Raw genomic sequence first — 12,521 nt, 5'->3', positions numbered from 1 at the left:
TCTCAGACTCTTCGGACGAAGAATTGAGCGAAGATTCAAAGAATACAATGGAAGGCATTGACCCACTTGAAGACCACATTTATCCAAAATTTAAAAGTTCAGATGCCTAATAAAAAAGTAAAAAAAAATATTTTCATTTATTTTTAAAGTACAAACACTTAAAATCAGTGGTTCTTGAGCTATGGTGAAAGCGACCAACGTCGTCGATCGACTATATTATAAAAAAGCAGTAATTGCTTGTTATTTGGTTCACTTGATTTACCTAGTTACATGATCTACCATTTAAGTTTATGATCGGAAAGTATTTTTCCATAACTAGCAACATTAGCTACGCCACCAGTTGCGCTCAGACTTACTGGCGCGCAGTGCGCACGGCGCACTCTACTCAAGACATGGCCTAAAGGTTTAGACACCAGGCCATAAACAAAAAAAAAATCGTGTTCTCATTTTAAATTTTATATAAAGTCGCACAGTGTTTAACAGTTTGTTAAATAGAAATAGTTATTACGATGCCCAGGCGACGACGATTTACCCCTTTGAAAAGTAAAAGAACTCCAAAGAAAGAGGATGATTCTAAAGGTACAAAAGGAACTATAATTTGTGTTAATTCTAATAGTTGAGTAGATTCTTTGAATAATTAAAAAAAACTATTAACAGCTGAAAAAGAAGTAACAACAGCCCGTAGTAGACTTAAAGGTGCATTGATGGAGATCTTGGAACCATCAGCTGGGATAGACTCTGATAACTCATCAGACTATGTCAAAAAGGACAAGTAAGTTTCTAGTATAATTGGTCACTAACATACTTTTACTATTAAAAAAATGAAAATTTTAGGAAGTCAACTAGTAGTGAATCTTCATCAGATGAAGAGGACAGGCTATATAGAGCCCCACAACGCCAGTCATATGTTCTCAAGCTATTTGATAGAAGTGTAGATCTCTCTCAATTCTCTGATGAGACACCCCTGTATCCAATATGCAGGGCATGGATTATCAATCAACCAAAATCTGATTATAGAAAAATTAGGTGAGTTTCATATAAATTATAATATAAAATTCAGATATAATTTAGGTATAATAAATAATAAGATTCATAATAGTTGCTTTTCATTAAATTATGTTTAATTTTTTTTTTCTTTTATGTAATGCAACTAAGTGTTAATAAATAAATATTAATATTTAGATGAAAGCATTTGCAAAGTAACTAAACAGGTGGCTATAATATTGTACAAAACAATTAATTATTATACATACTTATTGAATAAAAACATAAAATCTTAGACAGAAAGAAAAATATAATGTGGTTGTTAGGGACAATCCTTCTTGTGACAATTAAAATTCTTTTAAAGAAACACTTTACCGGATTGAAGCGATGTATTATAAAGTTATAATACTAATAATCTTGCTAGTCAGCATCTTTGCTAGAGCAAGTATAGATAGCATCCTTCCATAATATAAGGTAAGCATATTATACTGTTTAAACAAGTCAGAGCCAGCCAATACAAGTATGGAAGTTTTTAAATTCTCCATTATATCAATGTGACAGTCATAATAAAAACAGTCCAAGTCTTGTTTGACTGCTAACGCCTAATTTTATTTATGAAAATGGGTTTCCATTACAGTATTCTAAATATGGGTGAAAGTATGAAAGAAGAAGATGATTCAGTTCTTGAGTTACCAGACCCTGAAGGTCCAGTCATCTCTCGTGTTCCAAATCTCATTCCTGAACAGGTGTCTGTGAACAAAGACAATATCTTTTTGAATTATGTGAGTAATTGCAATATTACTATTTGTCTTTAATCTTTATTAATATTTTAAAAGGACTTTTGATTTCTGTAAAAGTGCCGCATGGACCATAGTGATGGTGCACGGACACTTGGTTGTGGTACGGCAGACATTGTAGTTGTACATGGTGGATTTTTTATATATATATTTAATAGGGGGGCAAATGAGCTTGCAGGGCGCCCAAATGGGCAGTCATCGCAGCCAATAGACGCCCATTTTTAGTGAGTGTGTGTTGCCTGCCTTTGAGGGCGGAGTACTTACCCTCGAATTTTGACTGGAAATCTTCCACAGTCTGTTTAACAAGGCATTTTCTTTTGCGAACTAGCGAACTGTAGACTCCTGGTGTGGGTCTTCCCTGAGAGATACAACCTCCAACTTAATTTTTTCCAAATACATTCAAAATTCGAGCATACTCCTCCCTTAAACGCCGACAAGGCTGGGTGCGTTGTCGGCGTTTAAAAACTTTTTATTTTTGTTTATAACTCTTGTTTTTCTTTGTTTATAACTCTTCCAGTACTATATATATATATATATTATCTGCTTAGCTATTGATTATCTTTACATTAGGACGTTGTCATGATTTGTTTTGTGGTATGTCCTGAAAAATTGATTAATGCACGATAAAATTAGCAAATGACTTATTTGCAGGAACATCCTCTGCCGACTAAGGATGAATTGCTCTCTACAAACATGAAAAGATGGAACAAAGTGCGCGTCGCATGGCAAGACCAATCTCAATTAGTACATCAGCGATATGCTGCCACACAGGATGTGCTCAATAAACTGAATGTCAAGTATGTATATTAAATAATGCCAATGTTGTACCAAGACATAATATAATTATTAAACTGACTGTGAGAGGACACCATACACAAAAATTTGTTTCTTATTTTACATATTAATAACGAAAATCTTTTTTTCAGTGGACTGTAGCAAGTAAAACCAGATTGATGGGATGTATCTAGTTTTTATACTTTGTTTTGTGGTATGATTATTTAAATCGTGATTGTAAATAGTATATCTGATTGACTTGATGAATTTTACTTTTTAATCAAACTTTTTCATAATTTTTCTTTTGCATTGTACTTAAACTAGAGAAAATATAGATTTCTTTGATAAATTTTTATAATCAATAATTGTAAATATGAATTAAAAGCATTGTATAAGATTTTTAAGTATAATTATTATATGTAACATTTATGTAGATTTCAGTTTTTTCTTCTCTATCTCCTTTTGTGGACATTCCAACTGCTTGTGGCCCTTTTCATGGCAGTTGTAACATGACTGAAAGTTAATAATGAAATAAATAAACACTTAAATTACATAAACTTGTTTAAATAACAAATATTAAACTCTGTTTCTAAATGCATCTCAGTGGGCATTAGAAAACCTTGTGTGGAGAAAACTACAAAAATCAGACTAGTTTAAACAAGAACATACACAACATATAAATATGCAGTCATTTTTATTTATTTAAAATGACCTTAAGCTTAGCCTCAAACTCCATATAGCCAAACTAACAAACTGGAGTGTAAGAGAGGCTGCATTCTCTAATCTTGGATATTAAAACTTTAGCACTTTGATAGTAATCATTTTCATGTATAACAGCACAGTGATGTAACTGCTAGTAACAAATATTTCTTAAAAGCTTAAAATTAGGCCAAAAAAAATAAAGTTAAAGCTATTTGCATCATTCCCAATTCATTGTTGAAACTTAATCTTTGCCTCTACAAATATGTCTCACCTGTGACTCTACAAGTATACCACATTTATGCCCAACTTGACTGCATCTATTGCAGGTGTTACAATGTTCATATGTTGGCTTCACACACCGATTGCACAGGTTGCAGTGTACATAAGTTGTTCCATCCTTACTTGCACACTCTTTACACTTATTACAGTGCACATTAGATTTCCCAACCCAGTATTTGCACTTATTACAATATTTATAGTTACTGTCATTTGATAAATCAATAGTTGCAAATGGTAAGTTTGTATAGAATCGAACAGGTGAGCCTTGTTTTCGACCACCTTTGCTATTTTGAAATTTCTTATGATTTTGATAATCTACCTGTGGGAAGAAAAGGTAACTATACACTACATGTTTTACTATCTCTTAAAGTATCAAGTTGTTTTTTTTTTCAATAACTTATTTTTACTATAATATATTATTTGTAAATATTGAAATAATTAAAAAATATGTTACCTGATAATCATGCATTTTAATATCTGGGATCATATTTCTTATATATGGCTCAGAGAAATATGGAAATGCCCAGATAACTGGCAAAATTCCTTCTGTTTCACACAATTTATTGTATGTTGCAGATAATTCCTTAATAGTGTGAACGAGGGGTTCTACTCGTCCTCCAAATGGAGGGTCCATTACTATACATAATCCTGTATCCCTAAAAAGAAAAATATATTAAGAATAAGATTTTTTTAAATTATTCATAATATGTCAAAAATGTATCTGAGTTTTTTATTTGTATTTAAACTTAGTGCTATGTCACAATTATTAATTTTATCCTACACAAAAGCTAATAAATTCTAGATTCTGAATTTGCTAACAATTGACATGTTTATCATGAGTGAAAAAAAGCTGGTACAACACACTCTCAAGAACTATTATTATTCTAATCATATAATTATAATAATCAGAAAGCATAAGTACAGTCAATAAATATTACCAGTACCAATTTTGAAATTGTTTTGTTATTAGGCTAAAATAAAATTTAACAATGATTACAATAACTTACTTTGATGCCTTCAAAAATTTCTTTAACACTTTTTCATCATTATTTCCATCAAATAAGAAGTTATTGAACATATTATACCACAAGAATTTATTTGGCGGATAGAATTGATGGTGGCGGGTATCAAAATCTAAGAGAATTGAATCAAATTCTGAATGTGTTTGAGCTGCTTCATGAATTGATGGAGTGCCTATACATAAGATGTTCCTAAAAATATTCACACAATACATATAATAATTCAAACAATTTGTATTTTTTAAGTAGTTTTGCATAAATATTGATTAGTCTGTAATTTGCATTGAACTAACTAAGCCAGTATACTAACATTATATAAAGTGAAATTACCTTATTTTGTTATTTTTGAGTATTCCTAGCACAGTACTAACAGCTTTTTTTGTAAAAAGATATTGTGCTTCACGGTAATCATTTTCAAGAGTAGGCAACCATGTAGAAGGGTTTCGCAGCTGTTCTTCAGTGAGCGGAGTTGTAACTCTGTGATCACCACGATGCTTCTTTGTTTGAGATATATTGAAGAGTTCTTTACAGGTGTTGCAATAAGCACGGTCAGAAGCATGCCTCGTTTTAACCTGTAAATTTTGTCAATGCAGTTTCTAAATGATCAAACAGGTCAATTATAATTAAAATGATGGATTAAACATCATAAGTAAGAAAGTTTTTTTAATCTACTAGAATAACTACAATATAAGCAATTGGCTCAACTTTCTCTAAGCTTTGACTTCATAGGTGTTTAAAGGAGAATATGTGAATATAGTGCATGTGTGTGAATTGTGTATGAATATATATTATAAAAGAGCCGTCACGCAGACATGATGTTTAAATTTTTAACCTCTCTTCAATAATTCGAAAATAAAATCAAATGGTATTTGAATCATTAAATGTCCAATATAAATTCGTAAAAATTGCTCAAATTCCAAGGATAATTAAAACTGAAAAACCTCTTACCTCGTTAAAGTTCTTCCAAGCGGTATTTTTGTCTAGTTTTGGTATGAGGTTATAATACTTTTCATTTCGTTTTCTAACACCTTCCTTTTTCCAATCTTCTTCATCAATATGTAACGTACACTCTTTTTTATCCCTGCATGAAGCACAACCAAAGTACTTTCCTTTTTCAGTAGAAAACAACAACGTGGGTCCATGAAGACACATTGGATGCGTTGTTACATCTTCTACGACTACTTCTATTGACGACTTAGGAATGGATTCTGCGGCACTGAACTTTCGTTTTTTACCCATTTTCAGTACATTAATGATTTAATAACAACACTTTCATTTAATGATTTTAAAATATAAATAATTATTTAGATCAGACTAGCAAAAGACAGCAGACGTACAGCAGTGATTATGAAGAAATTAGTGATGTGAACCGGTTTCATAAAAACCTAAAAAAACGGTTTTTGTTAAAACCGATAATTACCGGTTCACATTAAAAAACCGATTACAATCACAAAACATGTATCCGAGACAATCCGAGTCTGATGTGTATCCGAAATTAAGTCTTGCTCCGTTTAAAATATTGTCTATGTTAGGGGAATCCCCGATACATCGTTTTAGTATGCAACTAACCTCACTCACTATACAAAAGTATTTCAGTTTTGCTTGTGAATTCTTTGGAGGTGACAGATTTGCTTGAGAACAATGCCTAAAGTAAAAGATAAATCAATTACTAGAAATCTTTTTGAGAAGATTGACAATGATAGTGCAAAGTGTAAGCTATGCACTAAAGTGATCAAAGTTGGAGGAGGAACCTCGAATATGTTAGCACCTATTCAAGCAATTGTAAATTTTTTTTAAAAGTCATCCGTAGGTTGGCGAGCGCTTAAATTAGCTCAGAAAGAAAGAAAACCCGATTCTACGCCTTTGAAGTTGATACAAGAAGTTTCAACACGATGGAACAGCACATTCTACATGATAAAGAGAATACTACAGTTAAGTGACGTTCTCGCATGGGTGTGTAGGAAATTGGTTCAGGCGCCAGACTACTTAACTGCTTCCGAAGAAGAAGCAGTTAGAGAAGTTATCAACATTTTGGAAATATTCGGGGAAGCTACAAAACTCGTTAGCGCTGATCAGTATCCGACTAAAGAAAAACACTTTTTTAACGGATTATAGATATGTATTATTATATTTAAACTTATAATTATTTGTACATAATTTTAAATTTAAACCGACGTTTCGCGTGCTTTACAGCGTGCGTGGTCACGGTGGCTGAAGACAAAGGTGTTAAATGTCAAAAAGTATTACAGCTGCAGAAAATGTTGTGTTATCTGTATTTATTTCCCCGGAGTTGGTATCGACTAAAAGATGTAGGGTTTTTGCAGAAATTGCTCACGGTGTCTTTCTCCACCAACTCCGGGGAAATAAATACAGATAACACAACATTTTCTGCAGCTGTAATACTTTTTGACTTTTAACACCTTTGTCTTCAGTCACCGTGACCACGCACGCTGTAAAGCACGCGAAACGTCGGTTTAAATTTAAAATTATGTACAAATAATTATAAGTTTAAATATAATAATACATATCTATAATCCGTTAAAAAACTGTTTTTCTTTAAATGTGTAAAAGTTATGTAAATAAAAGACAGTATCCGACTAGTTCACTAGTCATTCCAATAATATGTGGACTATTTGAAAAATTGAACACTATTGAAATTTTCCTCACAACAGATATAGGCAAGATGTTTCACTCATCAGTGAGGCGAAACATAAGTAGCAGACTCTTGGCATATGAGACAAGAACTATGTCGCAAATATCTACATATTTACATCCAGCATTAAGAACAGGATTTCGTCACCCAGAAAACATGGTGTCGGCGAAAGAGTTGGTAAGAAAAGAATTATCCCAATACTTAAAGATTCCGCCGATAGCTCTGTGCCATCGAATTCAGAGCAGCCAGAGACTTCGGAGCAGCCAGGGACTTCGAAGCAGTCAGGATAGAAAAAACCTGGACTGCTGGACTTCTTAAAACAAAGAAGACCCATTACTGGTTCAACTGCTTCTGTAATTAATATTTTACGCATGTATATAGACACAGATCCACGAAGCGAAGAAGCTGAGATTACAAATGCAGCTAAAAGTGCGGGAGCTTTTTGGTGCAGCAATAAACACTTGGCGCCTTTAGATGCAATAGCGCTTAACTATTTGGCCATACCAGCAACATCCGTGCCTTCAGAGAGGATGTTTTCAAAATCAGGATACATATTGTCCTCTAGAAGAAGCAGGCCACAACCAGATGCTGTTGATCAAATTTGCTTTATAAATCAAAACTATGATTTGTTGGAAACTGGCGAACTATAAAATTTCCTGCTGTTTCTTTTATGATTGATGACCTGAATTTTTTGTATTGTACCTACCTGATTATGTAAAGAAAAATAAATACTTTTTAGAAAAAACCTAATAAAACCTTAAAAAACCGTTTTTTTTAAATAATTAATCGGTATATACCGGTGTTGAAAATTGTAATCGGTTCACATCACTAGAAGAAATGTGAATATGACATTGATGATTGATTGTCGATTGATCGTGTCAAGACGATGGACGTACAACGCTGATTATAGGTACCAAATAATATGTAGAATGGAATGACTGTCTCTGCTTTATGGCAATTGTCAAATGTGTCTAATTTCTGTCTTCTGAAGTCTGGCAATTTAAAATAAAAAAAGTTAAAAAGGAGGGCAGCAGAAAACCGGTCCATTAAATTATTTTCATTCCCATTTTCAACTTCCCATTCACGTTAAACTTAAATCCTTATCTTAAGCAAAATGAGTGGCTTAGTCAGAACGGCACACCGAATTCTACATAACTGCGTGAAAAATAGCAGCGTAGCTGGTGCAGTAATAAGCAGAACCCAAGCCCCTGTGAAACGTGACTTCACTAGAGGAATATGGCACATGAGTTGTTCTAAGCGACTAGACAGTACATCAGCATCCTCCAACCTACTTCAACACTCGAACACATGTGGCTGTGGATGCGGTCTAAAGGCTCTTCATACAAAAGGTAATTTAACTTTTATAGGTTATGATTGCACCACACTGAGCGAAATTTTTAAAGTTTACAATTTTCAATAAACGTATTGATTTATATAATCTACAAAATTTCTACATTTATGTCATAATTCCTCGATCTGCCAACATGTTTTCCTTAAAGATTTCTAATTTGAAATAATTTTAACAGACCAACAAGACCAAACTGCTAAATCCAAACCCTTAGGTGAGTTCCTGTGCTTCCTTCAGTCCATATATTCCTTCTTAGTTTTTTTTAGAATATTGTTGTTTAGAATATATTTAACTGTCCTAGAAATACATTATTTAATCAATTTCAAACAAAGGAGGTTATCAGTTAGACCTGTAAGTATGCAAAATTGTTCATATTTGATTTTATATTTGAGTATGATGATTGGTTTAGGCATTAAGCTTATATGCTTACATTTGTAGGCAGGACAATTTTTGTGATGATGTAATAATTATAGTCATAATTTGTAGATGTATGTAATAATTAAAATAGATAATTTTAGCAGTTATAGATATTACTAATATAGAACTTTTTCAGTGAGTAGGAAAATTTATATTGTTTCGGTTTAATAACATAAAATGTTATTGTATTGCTTTACACCCTGAAAGGTTATTTACAGTTTACTTTTAATAGGTAAATCTTATACATTTTGGGGAAGATAAAATAATACTTGCATCCAGAACAGGAGCTTATTCCTTATTTCTGCATAAAAGTATTATACAATAAATTTAATTCAAATTATATACTATTAAGTATAAGTAATTTACATCTTGCATCTGCACCAAATGTACCTAAATACATTGTTTTATTAAATTATTTTTTGGAATATAAAATCTACTAAGATCAGATACCCTAACAACTAACACATAGAAATGTCTTAAAATGTAAAAATGTTGTAAATAGATGATTAGATTTCACTCTTAGAAAAGTTGAAATAAATATTGTTGTAATTAAAATAGTTATAATATTAATGTAAGAATGCTCTTCAGCTACTGCAATATCACTACCACTAAATTACAATGGTTTGAGTATATTTATAAATAAATATTTATTCAGGTGAGCGTGAGCTTGTGGAGTTTCTTACTGAAGAGATAGTGGCTGAGCGTAAAGCACAAAAGCTCAAGACTCTGCCTTCTGAAGTAGAAGGGTTCAGTGTGAAGGGAGATGGAGCAGAAGTTGTGCTTACCAAGGAGCTAAAAGATGAAATGTAAGTATATCTCCTTGTTTACTTAACATAATCTTTGAGAATTAAAAAAAACATTTTCTTGAAGCATCAGTTATTAGAATGAGCAATCCTGGCTGAAATTTTAAATGTGATTGATAACATTATTGCAGTTAAGTAAATATACGTCTACGTATAATATGTCGTCTTGTGTTCAAAATCATGCATAATGTAGTGTAAGAACTTAATAGGTTTCAGATGATATTTCCGCTGCCTTTATATAATAATTGCAAGTGAAAAATTCTCAATGCCCCATTAACTTTTACAGTATTAAAATCACATTCAATGTGAATCATACAGTTGACTCTGAGGATTTTGGTGATGATGTACAGCAAGAGAAGCAGGAGTTTGCTGAAATGAGATCCAAGCCCCAATTTGAAGTTGACCTTGTTAGAGGAGAAACTACGCTAGGGTTTACTTGCTCCTTCTTACAAGAGCCACCAACCACAAATGCTGAAGAATACAGTATGTTGATTATTTTTTACATAGATTACAAAGATTGTTTAATATCAAATAAACAAAGACCATATATTGAATAAATAACACATGAAACCAGTGGATTGATAGTTTTGTAGTAAACAAAAAAAAGCTTCAAGTTCAAGTTCTTAAACTGATGTTTCTAGTATCTTTACCACTTATTGAAAAGTTTGTCCTAAGGCAAGGTTATGTGAAATGAGGCCTACAGTTAAATAACGGATTTTTATTCTAAAAAATTCTCAAAAATGTGATAAACTATGTAAACTCTTCTTGCTAAATTAAAACAATTTTTCTGTCACTCAAATTGGTAAAATTTAAATAATCTTACCTTAACGTATTTTGTTAAAATGCAATATATTATAATTTTTAATAAATTTTAGGATTATTTATTTTAATTAGTTTAAAATAAAGTAAAAAAATGTAAATCCAATTTTTAATTTCATTTTCAGATGACATTTTTGGCATTGATGAGGTAACTCTATACAAAGGAGAGTGGTCAGACAAAGTGTATGCTGTTGCCGGCGATGTGCTGGATGGGGTCTGTAATTCTGTATATTTTTTACAATTGTTTAGGTGCTATTAAAGTATTACATCAGATATAGAGTAGTAATATGATTTTGTATATTAATTTTATAGCAAAACAAACGCGTCATTTCATGTATTCACCAAAGTTATATACTTCAGTATCAAGATATATTTCGATTATAGTGACAACACACTATTGTCAACATACATAAAAATTAATTTAGCAATACTAACTACTACTAACCTCAAATCTCATGATGGTTCTACTTGCACACAGACTATTTGAAGCTACCTTACCCAATTTTCACTTAATTCAATAACCTTAGAATGGTGTATTGCTCATGGTGTTACCATTGATATCACTTGTCTAAGGATCAAATCCTGTTGGCAATATTTCTAACCCCACATCGCCATACTTGTTTCCGTTTCTTACGGACCTCAGGTGCCAATTGTGGGGGAAATAACATGCATAGATTTGAAGTTTAATTCGTAATTAATGTTTGAATTATTCATTGAAGTGCAACATTTTTCTTAAAATTACTTAATGTTTGGTTTATTTTAGCTAGCTTTCACAATATATTTTTTTCTTTTACATAACTTGCTTCTGTTTTCTACTGCTTTATAAATTAAGCTTATTCATTTTTTATATGGTGATAATAATTTTAACATATTTTTGTTACAGTATCTTTATGATCTATTAATGAATCTACTAGAGGAGAAAGGAATCAGCAATGAATTTGTTCAAAAAATATCAGATTTTAGTACTGCATATGAGCACACTGCATACATCAACCTTTTGGAGGGAATTTCCAAGTTTACCATTGGGAAATAATCTAGTTTAGTCATCATCTAAGACATCATAATATATGTGGAACTTTAATAATTACTTTGAAATGTTTTTTTATGAATACTAGTAATATATTATTTTATTTCAACTGGCTCCTAAATGAACGTAAATAAAAACAATTTAGAGTTTATGCCTTTTTGTGTTTTCATATAAAGTGACAAAAAATATGTCATTTCATTAGTGTTTAAGTTCCACAAAAATTTGTTGAAATCAATATTAGCATTTATATTGCTGAACACAGCTTTAAAGGATATTTAGTTTAGTTCTATGACACGTTGTTCAATTAGTTATTATGTTAGTTCGCAATAAAAAAATTCAATATGGCATTTGGTTTTTCTAAAAAATAAAAATAAATACATAAAATATACTTTTTTATTCAGCTTGGATATTTTATGAAAGTATGTATTAAAAATGAAGTGGGACTATTTAGATGTTACCTAAGGTTTTTTTAAGAGTTTTTGAAGCTCATAACTTGATGAATATAAATTAATTATTTCTATGTAAAATTAAAATTTTATATTTTATTTAAGTTAATAAAGAAATTTTTATCCAGGACATTATTAATCATAAATCTTGATTATAAATGTGCTTATCTTATGCTCATTCAAATCTAGGATTCGGCTTTTCTAGTAAATTTAAGTTTACTGCCGCTAATACTTTAAATAGATTGTTTAGAACAAAAAATACATATTATGAAGCCAGAGAAATACTTATTCATCAGTTAATGAAACTATTTCAAAACATTATTTTTAAATTGTGGCAATCAGCTGTTACAGAGTAAAAATTATCTCATATAAATAGAAAACCTGATAGGTAACTCGTATAGCTTAATGTACCAATAGCCTACAAGTGCAAAATTATATCGACCAATTGAAGTT

The 12,521-nt window shown here is 31.3% G+C and overlaps 3 protein-coding genes across 4 annotated transcripts; 2 read left to right on the top strand and 1 right to left on the bottom strand.

The window, feature by feature from the left end:
- The first annotated feature begins 337 nt into the window (after nt 1-337).
- Nucleotides 338-2,990, top strand: LOC110997154 (protein lin-37 homolog). The gene is made up of 6 exons (XM_022265173.2): nt 338-579; nt 658-772; nt 835-1,026; nt 1,622-1,766; nt 2,433-2,578; nt 2,708-2,990. Exons 1-6 carry the CDS (start codon nt 510-512, stop codon nt 2,715-2,717), a joined length of 678 nt encoding a protein of 225 aa, XP_022120865.2. The 5' UTR covers nt 338-509; the 3' UTR covers nt 2,718-2,990.
- On the bottom strand, nt 2,948-5,905 carry LOC110997153 (rRNA N6-adenosine-methyltransferase ZCCHC4). 2 transcript variants are annotated; one of them, XM_022265172.2, is made up of 6 exons: nt 5,504-5,905; nt 4,886-5,127; nt 4,544-4,747; nt 3,991-4,192; nt 3,529-3,855; nt 2,948-3,068 (listed from the first exon to the last, which is right to left on the bottom strand). In XM_022265172.2, exons 1-6 carry the CDS (start codon nt 5,792-5,794, stop codon nt 2,982-2,984), a joined length of 1,353 nt encoding a protein of 450 aa, XP_022120864.2. In that variant the 5' UTR covers nt 5,795-5,905; the 3' UTR covers nt 2,948-2,981. The 2 variants fall into 2 exon arrangements, with proteins under 2 accessions (XP_022120864.2, XP_045483919.1); XM_045627963.1 differs by lacking the exon at nt 4,544-4,747.
- A 2,274-nt stretch (nt 5,906-8,179) lies between these two features.
- On the top strand, nt 8,180-11,966 carry LOC110997162 (complement component 1 Q subcomponent-binding protein, mitochondrial). Its single transcript, XM_022265184.2, has 5 exons — nt 8,180-8,557; nt 9,629-9,779; nt 10,063-10,259; nt 10,721-10,809; nt 11,479-11,966. Exons 1-5 carry the CDS (start codon nt 8,323-8,325, stop codon nt 11,626-11,628), a joined length of 822 nt encoding a protein of 273 aa, XP_022120876.1. The 5' UTR covers nt 8,180-8,322; the 3' UTR covers nt 11,629-11,966.
- Nucleotides 11,967-12,521: the final 555 nt, after the last annotated feature.

The sequence above is a fragment of the Pieris rapae genome, chromosome 4 (genome assembly GCF_905147795.1).
Source record: "Pieris rapae chromosome 4, ilPieRapa1.1, whole genome shotgun sequence".
Taxonomy (NCBI): Eukaryota; Metazoa; Arthropoda; class Insecta; order Lepidoptera; family Pieridae; genus Pieris; species Pieris rapae.
This window is presented reverse-complemented; position numbering and strand designations above follow the sequence as displayed.

Coding starts and splice junctions, on each gene's coding strand:
- LOC110997153 (XM_022265172.2), bottom strand. CDS start 5,794: ATGGGTAAAAAACGAAAGTTCAGTGCCGCAGAATCCATTCCTAAGTCG. Junction 5,128..5,503: donor CTTGGAAGAACTTTAACGAG/GTAAGAGGTTTT, acceptor CAAAATTTACAG/GTTAAAACGAGGCATGCTTC. Junction 3,069..3,528: donor GTATACTTGTAGAGTCACAG/GTGAGACATATT, acceptor ATTAACTTTCAG/TCATGTTACAACTGCCATGA.
- LOC110997162 (XM_022265184.2), top strand. CDS start 8,323: ATGAGTGGCTTAGTCAGAACGGCACACCGAATTCTACATAACTGCGTG. Junction 8,558..9,628: donor AAAGGCTCTTCATACAAAAG/GTAATTTAACTT, acceptor ATATTTATTCAG/GTGAGCGTGAGCTTGTGGAG. Junction 10,260..10,720: donor CACAAATGCTGAAGAATACA/GTATGTTGATTA, acceptor TTTCATTTTCAG/ATGACATTTTTGGCATTGAT.
- LOC110997154 (XM_022265173.2), top strand. CDS start 510: ATGCCCAGGCGACGACGATTTACCCCTTTGAAAAGTAAAAGAACTCCA. Junction 773..834: donor GACTATGTCAAAAAGGACAA/GTAAGTTTCTAG, acceptor TGAAAATTTTAG/GAAGTCAACTAGTAGTGAAT. Junction 1,767..2,432: donor ACAATATCTTTTTGAATTAT/GTGAGTAATTGC, acceptor ACTTATTTGCAG/GAACATCCTCTGCCGACTAA.